Source organism: Silene latifolia, chromosome 6, assembly GCF_048544455.1.
Source record: "Silene latifolia isolate original U9 population chromosome 6, ASM4854445v1, whole genome shotgun sequence".
In the NCBI taxonomy this organism is placed as follows: Eukaryota; Viridiplantae; Streptophyta; class Magnoliopsida; order Caryophyllales; family Caryophyllaceae; genus Silene; species Silene latifolia.
Window position 1 is genome coordinate 126,468,688 of NC_133531.1, and position 26,394 is coordinate 126,495,081.

General features: G+C 38.5%; 1 protein-coding gene and 2 non-coding genes across 3 annotated transcripts; all 3 read right to left on the bottom strand.

The window, feature by feature from the left end:
• Positions 1 to 7,110: 7,110 nt before the first annotated feature.
• Positions 7,111 to 8,538, bottom strand: LOC141588637 (uncharacterized). Its single transcript, XM_074410070.1, has one exon. The coding sequence runs from the start codon at positions 8,536 to 8,538 to the stop codon at positions 7,111 to 7,113; it is 1,428 nt and encodes a 475-aa protein (XP_074266171.1).
• Positions 8,539 to 10,501: 1,963 nt separating this feature from the next.
• LOC141589399 (small nucleolar RNA R71) lies at positions 10,502 to 10,608 on the bottom strand. The gene has a single exon (XR_012520340.1). It is a non-coding gene; the product is annotated as a small nucleolar RNA R71 (small nucleolar RNA).
• A 3,713-nt stretch (positions 10,609 to 14,321) lies between these two features.
• On the bottom strand, positions 14,322 to 14,428 carry LOC141589465 (small nucleolar RNA R71). The gene has a single exon (XR_012520402.1). It is a non-coding gene; the product is annotated as a small nucleolar RNA R71 (small nucleolar RNA).
• Between the last annotated feature and the right edge of the window lie 11,966 nt (positions 14,429 to 26,394).

The window sequence follows — 26,394 nt, forward strand, 5'->3', positions numbered from 1 at the left end:
CACGATCCACACTTGTTACGTACACTCACACTAGATCCTCAAGTTCATTTCTTTCATTACCGCAAAACTCATTCATAACTCAACATGACACCAATTACCAACACCCTATACTCAATGTCTCAAGAAAAGATTATGAATCACCTACAGCTTTCAGATCATTACCACACATGTTCTACGAATCACTTGCCATGACTATGTCTACCGATGCCTCATCTTTAAACAAGATCAAAATTACTGTAACAACCTCTCACAACTGTGTATCAACAGAATATCACTATGCCATGATAACCACGGAAACAAATACAACTCTCTTCCATATCATATTCTACCCTCACTCCCAAGCTGAAACTAGTAAGAAACATCAACAAACAAAACAACAGTCTATATATGTCTAACCGAAACTCACAAGGAACAACAGTAAACAAACAACAATCTATGTATAACTGGTATGTACTTTTGAAAACACGTATCATAATCATCCCGCCTACTCCACCACAACCGGTGACGGCATCGCAACACCGCCACCAACACCGTGACTTTGCAAAGATGCGAAAATACCCGCATCACAACACGAAGTACCATGTCCGGATCATCACCCGAGGCACAACAACCACATCGATAGGCATAACCACTTACACTATTCTCATACACACTGACGCAGGACAACTTCCCGGATAAGGAAACCTACTCAAAACCGCTTTACTAGATCACAACACAACATATTGTATGGGATAAACAGATAAGCACCTCATGAACATCATCTCTACCATTTCACGGAATACACATGTATTATAAATACACATACCATTATAACTAGCCATGCCAGATCAATCAAATTATTACCTTTTTGAATATCATTCAATTAGGTTACCGTACTCAACATATAGGAACATTCAGATAACAACTTTATAATTATCACACCATACCACTTCTTGTGAGGTAAGAACCTCACACAAATATTTATACACATCATAGACCCGTAATCACATCCAACTAGTCAATCCTGATCACGTAAGTTACCACCTGATAAAGGTTACCTCTCGCTTGAGCTTAAATCGTATGCCCCTCATAACACATTCTTCCATTCACATAACCAGCACCTTCTGCCATACATAACCATACAGCTAACACTCATTACCGAAAACCGCCTCCTAAGACTACGTCTTATACTTCCTCACAACCATACATATCAATCCGGTCTCTACAAAACCAACCTCTTTAGATTGGCCATCTTTCCTATTTATCATTACCCTTAACCACTAGTGATAATGCCACAATACCACCACTGCTCGTATAACAAACCTCTTACACTCATCCCTAAACATCGCGGTTTCTTTCCTATCTTTGGTTAACATCCCAAATCACGACATCAAATACATCAACAAAAATCACCTAAACACTATTTCCAATTCCATCCTTAATTGTATCATCACCCGACTCACCACCAAGATCTCATATAGTGCAAATTCTTCACCAAGCTTTTTACTTTCCTTAATTCCTCGAAACTCATGATTAACATGTCGTCTTGGAACTCCTATGTAATCATTAACTCAAATCCTCATGATAGTATCATACATCTTCGGCGATTCCTTACTTTCATATCACATAACCTCGGTGAACATTTTCCTAGTTTTACTCCCCTCATTCTTTTCTTTTACACTCGACAAAATCAATTAACCATTCAACTCCTTATTACTTCTACCTAACTCTTTAGTGCCCCGGTTACCTTCTCATTGCTCCAAAACTCCCATCTCATTATTTCATATCAGTATCATCTCACTCTTTCTTACCATGGATCCTCTCTTATCATGCCATCACTCAAACTTATCATCAATCAGTCCAGACCGTCTCATGCTATCACTCACACTGATCTCCAATCACCTTTTTTTTTGAATCCCAAAACTCATTTCATAACGTTACTTGCCCAAGGAAATCACACATTAGTTTCACCTCTTGATAATGCAAATTCCCAAACTCACTCACTATCTGCAAACTCACGTCGCGACAGGTCTCCATAAAGTTCACTATATACCACTCTTCTCAATCCCTCTAAAACGACCTTTCACTACATATATTCTTAACACACACGATTCCTAACCATTTCCCTCCGTAATTCTTTACACATCTCAAGTTGCCACCATCCACATCTTTCCTTTCAATCTTTTCATTCTCACGTTCCTTAGACTCACATCATCCCTTGCCCATATTCACTTACTTTTACATTACTCAACACAAAATCATATCACTCATCTTTTCTCACAAAACATGCTCCATGCCTTAATAAGCCTTACCAATCCTTGTTTTCTTTTCCACTACCTATCACAACCGCATATAACTCATGTCCTCCCTACCGAACTCACACTCACCACAGGTGCCACTCCTTACATCATAAGATTGGGTAACTTACGCATCAGGACAAATACATATGTAAAACAACGCATACAGAAGCTAAAGAACACTTTTGAATTAAACATAATATTCAACGAAGTCAAAAGATAAGCATATGACCCAAAACAAGGGTCACTAGATCGAGTACAGACCACTCGATCGAGTTAATGACTTACTCGATCGAGTAGGTGAAGGTCAGAGACACGTATAACAAATTACCAGGGTACTCGATCGAGTAAGGGTTACTCGATCGAGTAACAAGAGATGCACTCGATCGAGTGAGGGCCACTCGATCGAGTACCCTACGCATTTCTCAGCATTGTCCAGTTTTCGTTAAACGGTCATATCTCACTCGTTTCTTGGTCATTTTGGGCATGTGACCTATCGTTAGAATTGTAACAGAACAAGCTATCACCTCCAATTGGAATCACATCAACCTCTCTATAATAAAAAAACACAACTACTTGATTTTTACTTCCAAACAACTTAAACAACAAGGTACCCAAAAACAACTCAATACTCATAAAGCCACTATCCCTAACCACATGTTACTATCTTCAAAAGCCAAGCAACAAATAACTCAATGCACATATATCATTCAACTTACCAATCACATATTACCCGCATGTTTTTATTATATAGCTTTACGTAAACAAAATCACAAATACACACACACACACACACACACACACACACACACACACACACACACACACACACACACACACACACACACACACACACATAACTCTATGTATAACTCAAACCAAACAAACTTTCTTTCCGTATTTCTATAATGCCATATCGTAAATAAAACAACTATCATGCTTTCAATCAATAATGTATAAAATCACTTCATTATCATCTTTCTCTACACATTCCCCATTCTCCACATACATACATCCACCGATTCATACCACACATTGCTACAAAGATACACAATTCACAAGATAACACATAGCGACCCCGGCTCATATCCCATGGTGACCGGTTCAAAATTGTAGGGCGAGTTCGTGACTTTAGGACGTCTCCCAAGCCTTTGCATTAGCTCCTACAACTTCTACCCCGGGTTCATTTTATTTTGACTCCCTATGTTCATTAGGTTCATTGGTTACAGGGTTCAGGATCGTCGCTCTGATACCACTTGGTGACACCCCCATACTCCAAGTGCCTTACCAGGACCACTTAAGGTATGAGGACGTCACCATCTCGGTTATCCGAGGTAATGATACTCAAATAGACAATAACGAAACGTACTTAAATGATAATAGAGTTTAAGTGATACAAGCCAAACTCCAAAAACTGTTAAAAGGAAATACAAGGTTCTCAAAACTGTCAACTACTAAACAACTACAAAATGTTCGACACAGCGGAAGACTTCTAAAACTGCTACGTGATGACTCATCCCAGCTATCCCATGCGCATCATATTATACCTGCTCAATAACTGCTCACAATCTCCGAATGGATCACCACAGTTTTTAAAACATTTAAACGGGGTCAGTACTAATTACACACAACCAATCCACAACAAGTATATAAACAGCTCAACAACACAGCAATCCTCCAAACTCCATAATCAATATCCACACAACCGACTACACATTAAAGTGTGTAGCCGTGCCAGAGTACCCATCGCAACAGATACTCCACACCACCAGTGGGGACCGCAGCCGTTCCCACCTAAGCCTCGCTCATCTCCATCGAGAGATAAATCCATGTTCATTAATGTGCACATCCCTTCTATGGCGGGTTCCACAGAAGGCGAATCAAGGGCGTGAAGCCACTCCCGCAAGTGACTCCACTCAGTTAGGGACGCACCCCGAAGATCACAGACAGATACAACAACAACAACAATAAACGATAATAGATAACAACTGTCACAACCACCAACAATATACTTTAACAACGATCACAATGAAACCACCAATCACATCATGTAATTAATACTGAGTTGGGAAACCCTACCTAGAAAAGCAATCACCACAGACGGTCTAGCAGCTAATCAAAATCGGTCTTCAATGAAATCACCTCCTATCAAACATACAATCATACAATCACTATCTAATAAACACAATACTCCCAAAACCCCCAAATTACCCAATTAGGGTTTCAACAAAAATCAACGTATTTGATAGCAATATGAGAGAGGAGAACTACGTAACCTTGTTTTCTCTTTTGTGAAGTTTAGAAAAGTGTAAAAGTGAAAAGAAATTGACGGATTAAGTTTATATATCTTTCTCACGTTGCTATCAAAACCCGTCAAAACAACCCGTAAAAGTAACTTACGCGATCGAGTAAGTAACTTACTCGATCGAGTGACCCTTACTCGATCGAGTGTCACACATACTCGATCGAGTACTCATTAGGCAGACTACTGTTTCGTATACAAACATACTTACTCGACAGAGTAAGCCCCACTCGATAGAGTACCCAAAGACATAGAAAATCGTAGTATTACATATATTAATTTTATGTGTAGGTGAGACGGAATGACAAGGTGGAAACCCGAGCTCGAGACGAAAATCAAACAAAGAAGCTAGAAGTCAAGATTGACTTTTGTCAATTAGTTGACCCGTCTTCACCATCACTCCTCTGCATTTCAACACCAGTCCCCTGAACTCCGTTCATTAACAACTCGACATCAGTCTCGCCATCATCACCATCTCCATTCACCATGAATTCACTATCACCATTTTTATCTTCTTCCAAACACCATCAACAACCAGCCTCTTCACCTCCATCATTCATTCATCTCCGTCACCAACCATCGAGATCCTCTTCACGATTCATCACCACCGCCATTCCAACAACTCGACCACCAAATGCGCATCTCCACTCGACTTCGACCACCACCACCACCAAGACTCGCCTGAACTCGACAAAGAGTCGCATCAATTAACCACCTTCACTTGATCACCGACACCGTCATCAACAATTTCCACCACCATTCATACACCACTTCGCCAATTCGACAACCACCATCGATCGACAACAAAGAACCCGTGACAACCACAGCAGCTTCACCACCATCATCAACACGATAAACTCAACATCAACCACCATTCGTGCTCTTTGCCGGCCAACCGGCATCCGAGCTCTCTACCGGTATCCACCCAGCAATTTTCCTCCTTCTTGTGAAGATCTCGCTACCGGTCCTGGCACCGGTAGCCTAGGTAGCACGGACACTCCTACTAATTAGCCGTCCCGTGTCCGACACCGTGTTCGACACCCGGACACCCGACACTCGTCGGACACTCGTCTAAAAATGTTATAGTTTAGACGAGGAAAAAATTGTCAAAAGAGATTGATTAGAAGATTGGTTTGGGTGAGAAATGAGAACTTGTTATAGTTAAGGTCGAATTTTACCTTCAATTACCTCAATTTAGTATCAAATACATTAAATTTAGAATCAAATACATTACAAAAATAAAACCATATGTTATTTATAACCATAAAATATATTTTTTTATTAAATTTAAATAGCGTGTCCCGTGTCCTAAATTTCATGGGATGTCGTATCACGTGTCCGTGTCGTGTCCGTGTCCGTGTCCGTGTCCGTTTTGGTGCTACCTAGCCGGTGGCCCTTCTGCCGGTCAGCCATTGTTACTATCTCACATCAACCATTGTTACTATCTACCGATGGCCCTTCTGCCGGTCAGCCGGCACCCACACACCCTCGCCAATTTCTACTCTTGCTCCACATACCTCGCCGCCAGGACCCTCACCGGTGGCCGGAGGATCGGCATATGTCCTCTCTGCTGTGTGTGTCTTGTTTCTTTCCCCTTTCCCCTTTTTCTTTTGTTTTTGAGTCGTGTGTCATTTAGTTTTGATTATAGGGTGTGTATTGTAGTATTATTATTATTATTATTATTATTATTATTATTATTATTATTATTATTATTATTATTATTATTATTATTATTATTATTATTATTAGTTTGTATTATTATTATTATTAGTTTGTATTATTATTATTATTATTATTATTATTATTATTATTATTATTATTATTATTATTATTATTATTATTATTATTAGTTTGTATTATTATTAGTTTGTATTATTATTATTATTAGTTTGTATTATTATTATTATTATTATTATTATTATTATTATTATTATTATTATTATTATTATTATTATTATTATTATTATTATTATTATTATTATTATTATTATTATTATTACTATTATTAGTTTGTATTATTATTATTATTAGTTTGTATTATTATTATTAGTTTGTATTATTATTATTATTATTATTAATATTAATTATTAGACTAGTAGTATAAAAAGGCACATTAGATTAAGACACACCACACATTAGTTTTACCTTAGATTATTCAACTCATTAGATTAGAATAATTAGTCTCTCTTACTCTCTAATAATTGTAACAAGAACCTTAATATTTCTCTCTTCAATTTCCTTAATAAAAGTTGTAATCTTTCTTCATTATTAATTTAATTACTCTTTAGTTTATGCAAGATTTAAAATTCTCATTAGTTTACATATAGATTAGTGGGTTGTAATTGGAAGATAAGAAGAGATTCATCTTCCTTATTTCAACCAAAGTTTCCACCTTTAATTAATGTTGGTATAATTCTCCTCTTAATTATTCTTCATCTCAATTGTTTTTTTTTTTTTGCAAGAAAGGCAAGCCATATTATTCATCCATTAAGGGAATAAAGAGGCCGGATCTTACAAAGGTTTAACCAATAATTAGACTACTGAACCAAGAATTCTAGTTATCTCATCCTCATAAGACGGGTGAGTTACAAATAATAACCGAGTACTTACAAAGAATTGAATTCGTTTTGTAACATATTCTACCGTGCGTTCAATGTCTTTGAAAATACGTGCATTTCTCTCTTCCCATATGCAATAGACAGTAGCACCTAAGCAACTAGCAATCCAAGATGATTTCCAATGCTTCCTTACCCTTCTCCCTGCCAGCCAACGAAGTTCCTTTCCCACATCCATAGTTCTATTGTAAAGTTTCAACCAAGCCAAAACATTACTCCAAATTTCAGCAGCAAAGTGGCACTGAAAGAACAAGTGCCTATGTGTTTCAGATTGTTGCTTACATAGAATGCAACGATTCACCAGACAAAACCCTTTCTTGCTCAAACTATCAATTGTAGCCAACTTCCTTTGCATTGCTAGAACCAGTATGAAACTATGCTTTGGAAGGACAGCTCTATGCCAAACTCCCCGTGTCCATGGCTGTTTCACCCCTTTCTCCCTGAAAATATCATACAGCAATCTGAGTTTCAGTTTACCTGCCTTAACACAGCTGTTCAGAAAAGATTGTGCCAGTGCCACTCCTCCAGACTTAGAAACCAGTTCATCCCGCACATACAAGATACTCCTCCAACTCTCTGAATGCTGAGGTTGAATCTGCATATCCCAGAAATTGTGAGCTTTAATGTTGTATACCATATTCCATTGGGTCCATGTACTACTTGAGGAACTATCAATTGCCCATATCCATTTGCATAAGATACATTTGTTCCAGGCCAAAATTTCTTTTATATTGAACCCTCCCTCATTATGTGGATAACAACAAGATGTCCAACTCTTCATTATGAGCTTCCTTGCTCCTTCCTCTGATTGCCAAAGAAATTGCCTGCAAAATTTAGTGATTATCTTCATAACTCCTTTTGGAATCAACAAAGTGGCACACCAGTACTGCTCCAGTCCAAAAATGACAGTATTAATCAAGGTAATTTTGCCTGCATAAGAGAGCATGTGAGTAGCCCAGTAACTCATTGCTTTCTGTATCTTGTTCAATAAATCAGCAAACATGGTCTTATTCAATCTGCCTTCATTTATGGGAACTCCCAAATATCTGAAAGGGAAGTATCCTTCAATAAATCCAGTATTACTCAAGATAGTCTGCTTCACTTCTTCCCTTATTCCTCCCATGTAGATGTTTGTTTTTTCAGGGTTAGCCTTCAACCCAGACATGCTAGCAAAGGTTTGCAATGAATCAGTAACGGCTTTGACAGAAGGAACATCACCCCTAACAAAGATCATTAAGTCATCTGCAAAGATAAGTTGATTTAGTCCTAATTTGCCACACTTTGGATGGTAAGTAACTTGTTGCTGCCTGTGTATCACTCTCAGCATTCTTGACAATATTTCCATGCTTAGAACAAATATAAATGAACAAATATAAATGGATGGTAAGTAACTACATGTTTATTGTAGTTTAATATATTACTTGTCTTATCATTATGTTTGTTCTTCTTAATTTCATGTTAAAGTTCCCATCTTTTGTTCTCATTTCCATTAGTATGTTTGAGTAGTGCATTGCTAGGGTAGAAGAGAGTCTTGTGTGGTTAATAGGGGTAGATTATTGGCTTGAGCAAACAAGCAATTCATGGTAATTTTTCTTCTAATTGTCATGCATACAAAGTGTTTGTGGAAATGTCTCAATGAGAATTCGGGTCAATTTCACTATTTTATAACTTGTTGGGTGAGAGCTTGACTTGTAACTAGATAATTCATGACGATTAGTGGGTCTTGGGTAATTAGAGGGAGAGTTCGATTATGCTAGGCCTTGGGTTAGTCTCACATCGAGGGGTGGAGATTTACCTTTGAAATCTTCTTAATTACTTGTTAATTTGTGCCTTTACTCGACCCTTTCTCTACAAGATGAACCCGACCACCCTTGCTTCCTTAATTAGCATCTTAATCAATTTGTCATTGCTTGTTTTAGTTGTAGTCTTATTAATTAGTTTATCAATCACTAGTATAAATCCGAAACGCGCGTTTTCTAGATAAACATATTAGAGAAACTAACAATTAGTAATATTATTAACTTCAATTGAAATTTAATTATAAAATTTATTATTAATAATGTTTAGTATTAAGAGGTAGAAAACATAAGGTTCAACACTTTTAATACTTGTCGCTTTTTATCAAAAAATAACATTTTATGTAATTATTTTTCGTAATAAATCTATATATATATATATATATATATATATTTAAATTTCGTCTATCAAAATGTTATACTTTTGATGGAATTCAGAGTCAAAATTTGTGAAGCAGGACTCCCAGAAAGAGAATGTAACCTTTGGTTTGAAACTTTGAATGAGGAGGAGTAAATGAAATTAAACAGAATGGCCCAAATGTAGATATTACATAATGAAGCCCAATTATAGAGTAATTTTCATTTAGGCGGAAAATATTGGAGATCTCTTATTCTTTTAGTATAAGGGGGATTCAACATTTGCTAGAATTAAACCAGGAAATAAACAATCAATTTAAGAACCATAATCCCGTCTCTGTGGATCGACCTCCTTACCCTACTACATTCATTAGTTTGGTTTTGAGTTTTAAAAATATTGTTTGTATATTGAGGAGCACGACAAAACTCGGTATCAAAATGGCGCGGTTGCCGGGGACGGCGATATTGGATTAGTTTAATTGTTTGTTTCTAGGCTTAGTTTATTTATTTGTTTGTTTTTCCATCATTCTCCTAGTGTATTCTTTGCATTAGGACCATTTGATCTCTTTGAGTGTATGTATAGGTGCAACACCGGTTCTCTTTTCCATCTAGATCGAGAGATTGAGAAGTCTTTCCGGGTAAGAAGATGGTTAGCACTATCGGCTCTAAGGAGATCTCCACCCTTCAACCAAACCATTCTCCAAATCACTCACCCAGCATTCACAACATTCAAACTCACCTAGCCCACCAACTATACCAAGAACCAACTTCGTTGACAAAGAAATGACGGACCAACCAATGGTTTACTACCGTAGACCGGATCCTAATTGGTCTTACTCGGCGATTAATTATGGAGTTCTCGCTCCTAATACTTTTGAACTCCGTCATCATACAATCTCCTTTATTCAAAAAGATATTTTTCATGGCTTGAAGAGTGAAGATGCTCATGAACATCTTGTCTTATTCAAAGAAAAAGCGGGTATGATCAAGTATGATGGCATCACGGAAGAGCAAATTCTCCTTATGCTCTTTCCTCTTTCCTTGAAGGACAATGCTAGAAAATGGTTGAATTCACATGAACTGGGTACTTTCACTACTTAGGAAAGCTTGTCAAAGGCTTTTATCAACAAATTCTACCCTCCTACAAAAACCGCTAGAATAAGGCATGAAATCCAAACTTTCAAGCAAAAGCATCTTGAAACTTTAAGTGAAGCATGGGAAAGATTTAGAGACCTTCTTACCTCTTGCCCACATCATGGAATCCTCAAATGGATGACAACTCAAATCTTATTTAAAACTCTTGAGCAAAGGTTTAGGGATATGATTGTGATGGCCTCCGGTGGCAACTTTGACAAGATGAAAAATGCCCAAATCACGGAGATAATCCAAAATATTTCCGACATGGAGCTTAGCTATGGAGGTAGAGAAGGTGTCTATAGAAGAGAAAATGAGTCTAAGAGTGAAGGACCTTCAAAGCTAGAATTTGAAAATAAGGCCAAGTTGGATGAATTGTCAAAGAAGTTTGATAACTTTTTGGTGGAGAGGAAGCATGAAATTTCTTATCGTGAAGAAAGACCAAATCACCCCAAGGTCTACTATGTTCAAGTGCCTAGGTCACCGCCAAGGACCTACTCTCAACCAAGCTCTCCTTCAAGAAACTATCAACAATATGCTCCTACTTGTGATAATTGTGGTGGTATTAGGCATTCATATAACACTTGCTCATCATTTTCTTAAAAAGACCCATACCCACAAGAACCCTATGTTTTACAAGACCAACAACCTCACCATTCCCAGCAACAACAAAATCCTTATTAACCTCCACCAATTGAACCCCCAAACCCAAACTCTTTCATTGAAGGAGTGTTGAAAGAAATGGATGCTAGAGCACAACAAAGAGAAGCCCAATATGATCAACAATTCAAGGATTTGAGAAACGTTCTCACCAATGTCCAAGACATCAAAGGACATTTGATTCTCACATAGATAATCATTGGACTTCTAACACTCAAAGAAGCCCGCATTCTTTACCAACTCAAGGACTTAACCCCAAAGATGGACTACCACTTCATCAACAAGTCCACTTGGTTACTTGAGAAGTAGGAAGGAATTAGGAAGAACAATGGAGATAGTGAGTGAAAAAATTGAGGAAGATGAAAATTTCGTCTTGGAAGAAATTGTGGTTGGCAAAGTGGTTGATCGGGAATTCCTGATTGGTCTTGAACCAAATGATGAAGATGAACATGGCCCTTCCATATGGGTGTAATACTACGATTTTCTATGCGAGGGTACTCTATCGAGTGAGACTTACTCGTTGAGTAAGTAGCTTTTCACGCAAAATGAGTCCGCTTTTGTAGGGTACTCGATCGAGTAAGTGAGACACTCGATCGAGTAAGGGGCACTCGATCGAGTAAGTGACTTACTCGATCGAGTAAGTGTGTTTTACGGGTTTGTTTAGAAGGGTTTTGTTAATAACGCGAGATTAATATAAAAGGCTTTTGTCATTATTTTTAAACACTTTTTAACATTTTAAAAACCTTTCAAGAGAAGAACAACAGTTACATAGGTCACATCTCTCACGTTATTGGCAAATCCCCAAGGCTAGGTTCGTCGGATCATCTCGTTCGTTATACCGTTGTGATCGTCGCGGTAAGGGTAAGTTCTTTGTATAATTTTTATAGCGTTTGGTTGAGTTTCATTAAAACCCTAATTGGGTAATGTTGGGGGGTTTTGGGGTGTTTTGTGATGTGTAGTTGGTAATTGTATATGTGCATGTTATAGGAGGAGGATTCGTAGAGGAGAGATTCTGATTAGCTGCTAGATCGTCTGTGGTGATTGCTATTTCAGGTAGGGTTTCCCTACTCAGTATTGGTTACATAGTGTTGTTGGTGATTGTTATTGTTGTTGATTAATTATCGTATTGGAATTGGTTTTTGGTAATTGTTGATTGTTGATTGTGTAAGGTGATTGTTGTATAATTATATGTCACATGTCATACAATAATGCAATTGACAAAATAAAATGGACTCTATTTTATGAAATGGACCGAAAAATTGGAGGGTTTATAGGTTAGTGGGTGTTTTATTTAATTGTTAAATAAAACACAATGATGACCTATTTTAGGTAGCCTTACATCTAAGTTTCTTGTGAAGAAAAAAAAAAGAAAAAGGTAAAGGCCATGCATTGGCCACTTCCACCCTTCTCACCCGGCCACCCTAGCTCAAATAAGAGCATCTTTTGCTCTTATTTTCATTCTTGACATTTTTTTAAGGTTTTGTGATAAAAGCCTCTCTTATTCTCTCTAAAAATAGTTTTAGATCTTATATAATTGTTCATCGAAATTCTAATACTACATCATATTATTACTATTATAGTAATAAATAATATTATTAGAATTAATAAGGATCACTAATATATTAATCTAGTTAATTAATATATTAGTTTTGAGAGATTGTTTTGGGTGCAACAAGAGGAGAATCTCTACCTTTGAGATTTGTTTTAGAGGATCATCCATAATCTTAAGCTCAAGAACAAATAAGGAAGGTGTCCTTATTTGTGCTTAAAAATTTCGAACCATTTACAATGTAAGGAACATTGTTTCCTTCTTATCTCTTTATTTTGTTATGCATGCACTAGATCCTAAATAACTTATGTTAAAGAGTTAATTAGTTCACTATTAGAAATGTGTAATAATAGGTATATGAACCTAACACAAATATGTAAAATGATAAATTAGGTTGATAATTGTCTAATTGTTTCTATCACATGTTTGCATCGTCACGTTTAATCTTTGTTTAAAGGCCTTATTCATTGATTAAGTTTGTTAATTCGTTCTAAAAGTCGAGAGACATGGAATCGGATTAGACTAAGCATGTGTAGTAGGACGACCTAGTCATAAACGAGAGTTTCTCTAGGATCCGGTCTATGGTTGACACTAATATAGTAAGGTGGGTGTCTCTAAGCCTAAACAATTGACAATGTTATTATAACCGAGTTTATCATGAACGTATATTTACCTTTGTATGGGTGACCCGACTCCCCTAGACTCCTTTTATTATATTATTTACAATTTTATAATTATTAATCATCAAACCAACCAACAAATCAAACTAAACAAAATTGACCTTAATAAGAATCTCTCCATTGCATATCATAACGCAATTCCCGTCTCCTTATGTTCGACCCCTATTACTACATTAATCTGTGTTTAGGGTAATTATCTTTGCATTGGTGTACGATAGCCTATCAAATTTTGGCGCTGTTGCCGGGGAGCACGGTTTTATTGCGTATTGATTTGTCGATTTTTATCTTGTTTTCTTTTGTCTTAAGGAACCCTTGTTCCTTGAGACCGTTACTTATCATTTTTAGAAATTGTTGTCTTATGCCCAGGTCCTCTCGTAGTGGATATTTGTTTTCACCGGATTCTGATCCTGAGAAAACCTTTAGGAAAAGACGACGTTTTTGGAAAGAAGTGAAAGAAGCCGCTTCTCCCGTGCAAGTTTAAAGTGCTAGAAAGTCTTACTTAGACGATCTAGAAGCCCTTGAAGAGGAGGAGGTTTCAAGTTCTTCATCTCCACCACTACCACCATCTTCAACTAAAAAGATGGTAAAACTTTCCGATCACTCAAAGCCCACCGCGGCCATGCTTCCGGCCGGTATCACAACTACTCAAATTACCGCGCCAGACTTCGAGATCAAACCGGCTTTCATTAGCCTTCTGGAGAGGAAGCAATTTGGGGGAAGTCCTTTGGAAGATCCCAATTTGCATGTGCAAAAGTTCTGCGATTATTGCTCCATGATTCGTCAAACGGGCATCACTCAAGCCCAAATAAGGGAAATACTTTTCCCTTTCTCTTTGAAGGACAAGGCCAAACTTTGGATCAATAGCCTTGACCGCACCACTATGGGAATCACCAATTGGCAAACATTGGCTCTTGCGTTCTATCAAAAGTTTTTTCCACCGGAGAAAACTCAAACCTTGAGGAGCCAAATCACCGGATTCCGTCAACAAGCTCTTGAAAGCCTATATGAGGCTTGGGAGAGGTACAAAGAATTACAAAGACAATGCCCACATCATGAGCTAGATGATTGGTTTCTAGCTATAACATTTTACAATGGATGTTGTGCCGAGTCCCGAAGGATTCTTGATTCCGCCAACAATGGGCGGTTTGATCAAATTGACACCGATATTGCTCATGCCACGATCGAATATATGGCAGTCCATGACGCAAAATATATCAATTCCCGAAGTGTGCCACTCAAAGGTAAAGAATAATCCTCCGACAATTCCGTCTTGTTAGCTCAAATTGCCTTACTCCAACTACAATTGGCGGAACGAGATGCTAGATATTCTCTTCAACAACTCAATATCGTGTCTTCTACGAGTCAAATCATTGTTTGTGATGGTTGCAGAGGTGCGGGTCATTACACCGCTTATTGCCGAGCTACTATTGAGGAGGTAAATGTTTTTCAAGCTCTAAGACAAAGTTCTTATCCACCGGGTACATTTTCAAATACATATAACCCGAATTCAAAATTCCATCCGAACTTGTCTTACACTAGCAACAATGTGCTTAACCCTCAACCCCCACCACAACAGAATGCCTATATCCCTCAACAACAAAAGTATAATCCTCCACCAGGTTATCAAAACCAACAAAGGCCACCACAACAAAATTACCAACAAAATCAACCCCCACCAGAAAATGGCCAACAAAACAACCAAGGAGGAGGTAAACTTGAGGGCTTGATAGTACAAATGCAGAGGGAATTGTTAGCTTAAATCCAAAATAATAATCAAGCTCACAATGCCGCAATCAAGATCTTGGAGCAACAAGTGGCTCAACTAGCCGCTTCTAGCTCTCAAAGAAAAACCGGCCAACTATCACCCAAGGTACGCAACCACACGAGTCCGTTACTTATATTTCCTTGAGAAGTGGTACAAGCTATGATGGGTCGTCCATGACTTTGGATAACGAATGGTTGTTAAAAATCCTAAGCTTGGGGGAAATGGCAAAAAGAAGGCTAGTGAAGAGCCTCTTGTTAAGGATCGTGTGCTATTTCCTCATCGGTTATTGATGCTAAAGAGAAAGAGCAAGCTTGATGCCAAAGATGTTGAGCCCCCTATGCCCAAAGAAAGTGACGAGATGATTGTTGAGGAATTCTGTCCTAATGCTAAGGAGGGTGATGCCATTTCAAAGAAGGTGGATGCTCCTAATGGAGTAGAAAAAGTGAAAGATTTGGAGGATGCTCCTCCTAAGGAAGTTGTGCAAGTACCGTTTCCCCATCGTCTAACAATGTACAAGGAGGAAGGTAAGTTCGGTAAGTTTTTGGAGGTTGTTAAGAATTTGCAAGTCATAGTCCCATTTATAGAATCGCTTACCCAAGTCCCCTCCTACTCAAAGTTTATGAAGGAAATCCTTTTAAAGAAGCGATCCTTCAATGAGGTTGAGACCATTGCTTTCACCTAAGAGTATAGTGCACTCTTACAAAATAAGTCTCCCCCGAAACTTAAGGACTCCGGTAGCTATTATATTCCTTGCACTATAGGCACATATACCATTGATAAGGCCCTTTGCGACCTAGGTGCTAGTGTGAGTGTCATGCCCTATTTTATTTGTGAAAAACTTAACATGGGTGCTCTAAAATGCATAAGTATCACATTGCAAATGGAGGACCGTTCTTTAAAGCGACCTTTAAGTGTCTTAGAAGATGTGCCCGTCAAAGTTGGCAAGTTTTTCATACCCGTTGACTTCCTCACACTTGATATGGCCGAGGACTCACAAACCCCAATTATATTGGGTAGGCCATTTTTACACACCGCGGGTGCGCTAATTGATGTGAAAAATGAGAGGTTGACATTAGAAGTGGGTGATGACCGGGTTTCCTTTAGCAAAAACAACACCATTAGAAGCCCAATGTTACAAGAGTTTTGTTATTTATTTAGCACTGTGGACTCTTCTAATGCCTCTTCTACACTTGGACCCTTACTGATGGATCCATTGAAGGAAGATATTGGTGTTGTTTGTTTTGTAGGTGACAATGCTAATGGCACTATTGCTAAGAGTGCCTTAAAGAAAGGGAAATTTTATTTGAACAATTTCAAATGGTTGCGAAATGCAAAAGGAGCTATGAAATGGAGCTTGGTTGGTGGCAAGCGAAATGACGAAACTTGATCAAATAGCTTCTTACGTCGTGCGGGACGTTAAATCAACGTTTCTTGGAGGCAACCCAAGCTTTTTAATTGCTTTTATTTATTTCTTGTTTTTAATTTTCCGTAATTTACTGTTTTTTGTAGATTAGAAATAAAATACTAGACTTGACATTTGTGATTTATAGGTGAAAATGAAGAAAAGGAGATTTAGAGGAGAAAATAACACGCTTTCCCATGCAAGAACCCCGTTCGGGGACGTAATTTTCGAAAAACGGGACTGAACTAATAAAATAAGGAAGCAAAGGCAAAAAGGCGATGGACTGCTCAACCCCGATCGGGGTTGCCAGCCCCGATCGGGGACGTGGTTTCGTAGATGGCTGGCAGTTTTCTAGCACGGGTAAAACAAAAAAAAAATCATTTGCTCTATCATTCCTAGCATACCCGACGATACTTCTCCTCTTTCTCTTTATCATATTTCTTCATTTCTTCACTGAAAATCACTAGGAAACATCTATTTCTTTATCATTTTACAAGATTCATTCATCCATTAACATCATCATGTAAGTGCCCGAGGTACTCGATCGAGTGCCCGAGGTACTCGATCGAGTGCCCAAAAACACGATTCTGGACTCAAAATCGTCAAAAACCCACCCGATCGAGTCATGCTAACTCAGAAACGCTACCTGCATGCTATATCATATGCTAACATGCTAAAAACTTTATAAAACCAACGTTATATCATAACTAAGCATATAATGCTACGCATCTTTTCATACGATCTACGAAATCATTATATCATGTTATTAAACGCCACATTGTAAACATCCATCATGTTTCTCATTCCAACAACAGTTCTACATATATCATCAACCTTTCTTTCACATTCTCAACTTTCTACTACAAACATCCAACGGTTACACACACTTCATCACATTCACACACAAGCTAACCAAACAACGCATACGACCTTGACATACACCCCCCCATGTGACCGGTTCAAAATTGTAGGGCGAGTTCGCGGCTTCAGGACGTCTCCCAAGCCTTTGCATTAGCTCCTACAACCTTTACCCCAGGTTCATTTTAATTGACTCCCTATGTTCATTAGATTCATTGGTGACAGGTTTCAGGATCGTCGCTCTGATACCATTTGTAACAACCCGACCCACCACGGTCGTAGCACAACCCAATAAGATGTGATACGTACCTTTGGGCCCATTACTTGTCCTCACTTAAGCCCAAAAGCACAAAGCCTTGTTACTAAGTGGTGGGTGAAATCCCTTATAAACATATCACAACCTCCTCAATTCCCCGATGTGGGACAACCTTACTCTCAATAATTGGGGTGTTACAGACATAACTTCCTCTAAGTTCACTATATACCTCTCTTCCCTATCTTCTTACAACAACCTTCCATTACATATATCCTTAAGCAACTCTATCCTAGCCGTCTCCCTCAATAAATCCTTATACATCCCAATATGCCACTATTCGTATCCCTTATCTCAATCTTTCATTCTCACGTTTCTTTACACTTACATCACCCTTGCTTATATACACTTACTTTTATATTACTCAACCCACAACTACAACACTCATCATATCCCACAAAACATGCTCCTTGTCTCGATTAGCTCATCAATCTACTCTTTTCTTGTTCCACTATCCCTCACAACCACATATAACTCATGTATTCCTTACCCAACACATGTCCTTCACAAGCCGGAATGCTCCTTGTCATAACATCCGGTAACTTACGTATCAAGACCGTCACATATATAAAAGAATGCGTTAAGACTCAAAACATATGTGTACATACCCTACGACTCAAAACAAATATAAGAACATAACCACCGACTTAAACTGAATGTAAGAACATAGCCACTGACTCACAATTAAGGTGAGAATATAACCACCGACTCAAAATAGCCGCACACTGAGGTACTCGGTCGAGTACATAGCATACTAGGTCGAGTACAGGATACTCGGTCGAGTAACTATATTAGTCGGCCGAGTTTTCGACTCCAAAAGCGAACGTAATTATCACAGAGGATTACTCGGTCGAGTATTGGGAATACTCGGCCGAATAGCCCTTACTCGGTCGAGTATTACTTTACTCGGTCGAGTACCAACACAATTCTCAGCATTGTCCAGTTTTCGTAAAACAGTCATATCTCACTCGTTACTTGGTCGTTTTGGGCGTGTGACCTATCGTTAGAATCGTAAAAGGACAAGCTATCACCTCAACTTGGAATCACAGCAATATCATATCTATAACTCGACTTATGATAGTTTTAAGACAACCCTTCCGTAATCGATCTTCATACAAATCAAATTTCCAAAACCAAAACAATTTGAACATGCATAAGGCAACAACAACAACAACTCAAAACTCCAAGAAACCAGTACACAAGTGAACTCTTATCATATCCACATGAAAATTAGATACGACATTCATGTATATAAACACATGCCCGTAACCATATGTTACTACCAACAATCAAGCATTAACATCATCATAATCATATACACATGTACCACTACCCTTTTGAAAGCCACATATTAAACAGGTAACATGCTCAACATATGTCATGCTCAAAGTTTAGCATCAACAATCCTCAATACCTCTTTCAACCACTATTATATTCCACTTCTTTCATCATTCCATCCAATCATGCACAAGATTCAAACTATAGGTATCAAACACACATAACTCAAACATACAACAGTTTTCCCCCATGTGACCGGCTTGAGATCGTAAGGGCCTTAGAGCGACTCCGAGACGTCTCCCAAGTCTTTGCGGTAGCTCCAAACAACTCTCCCCGGGTTCATTTTATTTAGACTCCCTAAGTTCATTGGGTTCATTAGTTTTAGGTGCCAAAATCTTCGGCTCTGATACCACTTTGTAACACCCCCTCATACCAAGGTACTTTACCAAGGACTACCCTAGCATGAAAGGCTGTTACCATCTCGGTTTCCCGAGGTTAGTATATCAAAGTTACCAATTCCAAACAACCTTTATTAAAGTATAAAGAGTTAGTGATTACATGTTTCTAAAACCAAACCAAAGTATAAATGTGAAAGGTCTAACAACTACAAAGAATGCAAGCTAAGTCTCTTGACGGCGGAAGCTAGACTCGAGTGATGACTCCTCGACTGTCCCATAGCTAAACTTCTGAATTACCTGTCATAATCTGCTCACCATCCCCGAATGGATCACCGCAGGTTTTACAAAAAAACAACGAGGTCAGTTACTGAATAATCAAGATAAGACAATAAACAATGTAATCGGCTGACCATCCTCCATCCCCGGTCTCCCGATCTCACACAGTAACCAACTACAAACCGAAGTGTGTAGCCCTGCCAGATTACCCATCGCAACAGGTAATCCTCGCCGCCAGTGGGTGACCGCAACCTATCCCCACCTAGTCCAGCTCATCAACGAGCGACTAACAATCCCTGTCCCTTAATGTGCACATCCTCTCCCGTGACGGGTTCCACGGAGGGCGAACTAGGGTGTGAAGCCACTCCCGCATGTGACTCCACCACAATCACACACACTCAGCATCACAGCTGTCACAACACCACAACCGTCACAACACAACCACATCAATACTGTCACCACAACACCCAACCTCCGATGATCAGCAGATAACAATCATTACAATACAATCACAATCTTAAATCAATTAACAGTAAACTGAGTAGGGAAACCCTACCTTTCCGCAATCCAAGTACACATAAGAAATCAATAGCAATTCCTCATGACACTGTCACCTATATACAATAATCACATAATTCCAATTACCATATCGCACAATCCCATTTCCCCCAATTCATAAATAAAGGCAAAACCCTAAAAGAACATAAATGACATGGGGAAAAGAACTTACCAACAGTAGAATGAGAGATTACACGCAAGGACCACGACGATTGCACACACAACGAGATTAGGGGATAATTAGAGAGTGGTTAGAGTAATCCTAAAATGATTAGGGTTGAAAATGATGTTTTGGAAACTGACTTTGAATATAAAATAACCCTAAACACTCCCGCATCAAACCGCTAAAACAATACTCGCCAGACCAGATACTCGGTCGAGTAAAGTGCATACTCGGCCGAGTATCCTCTACTCGGTCGAGTATTATTCATACTCGGCCGAGTATTCCTCGGCAGAACCAAAACAGACTACACAACTAGCACTACTCGGCCGAGTAGGCTCTACTCGGTCGAGTATACAACTTAAGAAAAACCGTAGTATTACATAAAAGTCTATATAAAATGAACACATCAAACTCCCCCAAGCTAAAGCCTTGCTTGTCTCTAAGCAAGAAAACATATCCCAAACAAGCTGTGCATAATGATTTAAAAACCCGAAATAACATGGGCAAGGAATAAAGCAAGAACATGGATGAGATTTACATGACGGCGTAGCATAGAAAATTTGAAGTGAACCTTTAATCTCTTGCATGATCTTTTGACTTATGGACTCTCACGGTGCACTCAAACTCTTTTATATGTGAAAGGACATTTTTGTGAATAAACACTCAACTATCCTCGACTTATAACAATGTGTCCGCAATGAATGAATGAATAATACACTAATGAATAATACACTAATACACTAATGAAAGTGATTACATGATCAAAACCAAAACTGTTAAACTGAAATACAAGATACTCAGACGGTCTACTGCTAAAACTATCAAAGCTATAAAACATCGTCTGACACAGCGGAAGACTTCTAACTGCCACGTGATGACTCATCCCAGCTATCCCATACGCGTCATTTCATACATGCTCAATAACTGCTCACCATCCCCGAATGGATCACCACAGTTTTTAAAACATTTAAACGGGGTCAGTACTAATTACACGATACAAACCAACATGAAGCAAATACCAAGCAGCTCAATCAACACATCAATCCCCAGTCTCCATCATCAATCTCCACACAACTGACTACACACTAAAGTGTGTAGCCCCTGCCAGTACCCATCGCAATGGGTACTCCACACCGCCGATGGGGGACCATGCAGCCTTTCCCACCTAAGCCCGCTCATCTCATCGAGCGATAAACCCATGTTCATTAATGTGCACATCCCTCTGTGGCGGGTTCCACAGAGGCGAATCAAGGGCGTGAAGCCACTCCCGCAAGTGACTTCACTCACCAGGGACGCACCCAGAAGAACATGACGGATAAACAATAATCACAATACAACCTCAACAATAAATGCTCAAAACAATCAACAATATGAAATCACAACGTTATCGAATCAATCAACAATATGAAATCACAAATCGAATCAATCAACAATCACTAACTACAGCACAATCACCATACACATCATGTAATTAATACTGAGTAGGGAAACCCTACCTGGAATAGCAGCCACAAGACCGTCACAGCAGCTAAACCATAATGTCCCTCTACTAATCCTCCTCCTATAACACATATTTACATAATTATCACCCAATCCATACAATATACCCAAAACCCCCAAATCTACCAAATTAGGGTTTTAACCAAACTTAAAGAAACAACATAAAAACTATACAAGGATCTTACCCTCGACACGACGAACTCAACGGCGTAAAGAACACGGCGATCCAACCACCTTAGCCTTTGGGATTTGTTAATAACGTGACGAAAGCGAACTACGTAACTCTTTTCTCTTCTCTTAAAAGGTTTTAAGAAGTAAAACTGATTAAGAACAATGAGGGAAGCCTTTTATATAAATCTCGCGTTATTAACAAAACCCGGCTAAAATAACCCATAGTAACTTACTCGATCGAGTAAGACACTTACTCGATCGAGTGCCCCCTACTCGATCGAGTACCCAACTTACTCGATCGAATGCCCTATAGGCAGACTACTGCTTTGCGTCAAAAACTACTTAGTCGACAGAGTAAGCCCCACTCGATAGAGTACCCAAAGACTCGTAAAACCGTAGTATTACAGTCTTCCCTCCTTGAGAAGAACTTCGTCCCCGAAGTTCAACCCATACAAAAAAAACAAACCTACCAACTTGACTAAGACACAACAACGCAACTAAGAACTCAAAACAAAACCTCACCCTATAACACATGAACTCTTAACACCAACTCCACCAACTATACTTACCTCCACAACATGTCTCACGATCTCGTATCAACTAACTTATATCTCTCTCGACATTAACTCCATACACTACTGCTAGCTCCGTAACATATCATCACTAAAAAATCCAATATCAAAATACTCATAACATCAAACGGAATGTTACATTCTACCACCCTTAAAAGGAACTTCGTCCTCGAAGTTTACTCACACTCATAACATCATCATCCAACTGTCAACACTATTGAAATATTCTCTCATTCCTAAATATCGAACTACTACAAGCACGGTCATGACCTTTAATAAAATCAAAACAAATATCCGTCCTTTATGCTACACCAACACTCTACTTCCAATTATACTACCATATGCACAACCATCAAAATCTCTTTTATCGCATCCTACTCCTCTTAAGATAAATGTTACGTCCTCGTAACTCACTAATACTAAATCCTAGCTATATCTTCTCATTATCCTCATCACCACCGCATGTCAAAGATAACCGCCTATAATCTAAACACTCACTATTCCTATATCCAAGGCTCTCTTACTTAAACAGTTCTCGTATGTTAATTCACTCGGCACACCACCTAACCTATATCACAAAATCTTTAGCTTAACCAAAACTTTAACTGTTCCCTATTACCGCCAAAACGACATAGTCCTCTATACATGCATCTATCTCCATACTCATAACTCACGATCCACAATTATTACACACACCCACACTAGATCCTCAAGTTCTTTTCTTTCATTACCGCAAAACTCATCCATAATTTAACATGATACTAATTTCCAACACCCTATACTCACTGTCCCAATAAAAGATTATGAACCACTTTCATCTTTCAGATCAGTACAACACATGTTCCACCATTCACTTGCCATTACTATGTCTACTAATGTCTCATCTTAAAACAAGATCAAAATTACTATAACAACCTCTCACAACTGTGTCCCATCAACAGAATATCGCTATACCATGCCGGCAACAGAAACATACACAAATCTCTTCCATATCATACTCTACCCTCACGCCCAAGCTGAAACTGGTAAGAAACATCAATAAAAAAAAAAACAACCGTCTATCTGTCCAAACTGAAACTCACAGGAAACAACAGCAAACAAAACAACAATCTGTGTATAACTGGTATGTACTTTCGAAACTCGAATCATAATCATCCCGCCTACTCTACCACAACCAGTGACGGCATCGCAACACCGCCACCAACAGCTGCACCGCAGCGCGAAAATATCAGCATCACAACACGAAGTACCGGGCTAGGATCACCACCCGAGGCACAATAACCACATCGATAGACATCACAACCGCATATAATTCCCATAAATACTGACTCAGTATAACTTTCCGAATAAGAAAAGTTACTCAAAACTGCTTTACTAGATCACAACACAACATATTATACGGAATAAACACATAAGAACCCATGATTATCATCTATACCTCAAAATCTTTAGCTTAACCAAAAATTGTTGTTTGGTTCTCTTACTTAACCAAAAACACGGAATAAACACATAAGAACCGCATGTCAAAGATAACCACCTATAATCTGAGCACTCGCCATGCATAAATCTAAGGCTCTCTTACTTAAACAATTCTCATACTTCAATTCACTCGTCACACCACCTAACCTATACCTCAAAATATTTAGCTTAACCAAAACTTCAATTGTTCCCTATTACTGCCAAAACGACATAATCCTCTATACCTGCACCTATCTCCATACTCATAACTCACGATCCACATATATTACATACACTCACACTAGATCCTCAAGTTCTTTTCTTTCTTTACCGCAAAACTCATACATAACTTAACATGACACTAATTCCCAACACCCTACACTCATTGTCTCAACGAAATATTATGAACCACCTGCAGCTTTCAGATCATTACCACACATGTTCTACGAATCACTTGCCATGACTATGTGCACCGATGCCTCATCTATAACAAGATCAAATGTACTGTAACAACTTCTGACAACTGTGTCTCATCAACAAAATATCCCTATGCCATGACAACCACGGAAACAAATACACTCTCTTTCATATCATACTCTACCCCCATTCCAAAACTTAACTGGTAAGAAACATCAATACAAAACAACTGTCGATCTGTACAAACTGAAACTCACAGGAAGCAACATCAAACCAAACAACGATTTTGTGGACAGCGGGCCGCCCACGGGGGCGCTTGGTGAAGGTCGGAAAACAAGCGTTTGCATTTTGTATGGAGTCGCCACCAATTTTTATGGGAAATTGGAACCGTTCGAATACCTCGTGTCATGTCAGGACACAAAGTAGTGACATGAACACTAAGCAATCGTTACCCTTAGCATTCTATGTCTAGAATGACTCTCGTGGATGCCAATGAACACGGGTGCTCACGGAGATCTGGAGTAAGGGGTGAGGGTACGTATTAGGAAGCTCTTTTGATCGAACACCTAATCCCGCCCGCCTCGATAGCGGCCTCTACTAATGATTAGGGAAGTTATTCGTACTTGATATATCGTCGGTTGTAATGCATGCAATGCAACATCCAAGTTTTAATCCTAGCATGTGAAGATTAGACTAAGTCGGTTAACACGTAATTAGCATACAATTAATGTCGAAGTTGGATTTAATGCTCGTTTACATGTGAAAACATACAAGCGAAGAAAGAAATACAATAATAATAAAATTACAATAATGAAAATTACATTAATTACATTGGAATAGGCGATTTATGTCGAAAATACCTTTAAAACGGATAATTTGAGAAAAAGAATAAAAGAATAAAAGAAGGAATTACGAACAGAACAGAAGTGATAATACGATTAATAGCAGATTAATACGTAAGCTAATTAAACTAGGTCAAGGCAGAAACGGAGTTCGGGGGACGAAATCATCTCGAACAGCGCAGCAGATCATACGGGTGAGTTCTCAGGCCGTGAAGTTTTAAGCGCAAATCGTTAATTTGGATTGATGAATTTAATGGTTAATTAGATTATTTACTCGGATGGAAGTGATTAACAGATTAATTACATGTGAATGATGGTCATAAAACAGTAAACATGGATAGGATGAATCGGAAACGGATTATTTACATGAAATTACGATGAAAATATTAATGAGTCCTCTATTGAAATAAGTCAATTAGACTAAATACGACGGATATACAACGAATATGCGACGAATATGCAAATAAACTATATCAAAGGTGAATTCCAGAAACTCAATATGAACAAATTGAACCTCTAAAATCCGGGATTGAATTCAATGACGAAAACCCGTAAATATGGATTATTTAGGATCTAAGTCGGATTTATGATGAATTAAAACATACTAATGAATGATGAATTATATGATATAATATACATGTGAATTATCAGTGACGATTATATCAAAGAACTAACGGACAAACAAATAGCAAATAAAAAGGAGCGAATTACAGAGGACGAGGAAGAAGAAAAGAAGCGAAGCTGGCGGGCCTCACGAAGAGGCGCAGCAGAATCGCGCGCTCCTTCGAAGAGGCGCAGCAGTTGCTGCGTCTTTTCTCGACGTCTGTCTACTGGAAATCCGTAAAAAAGAGTTTTAAAGCACGGTTTTAGAAATCGGTTTTAATGGTACTTTCGACGTAAACCTTACAATGGATGATACGAAAAGTAAAATACAATAAATAAAGAGAATTATACACCCTCAGACTTACATGTTTATGGAACGAGATGGACTAAGATATCGATTAGTGAATGCTCGACGCGAATGCAAAGAGAGTGCCCTCGTAAGAGGAAAACG

Bases quoted from the DNA above. Each gene is read 5' to 3' on its own strand.
- LOC141588637 (XM_074410070.1), bottom strand. From the start codon at position 8,538: ATGGAAATATTGTCAAGAATGCTGAGAGTGATACACAGGCAGCAACAA.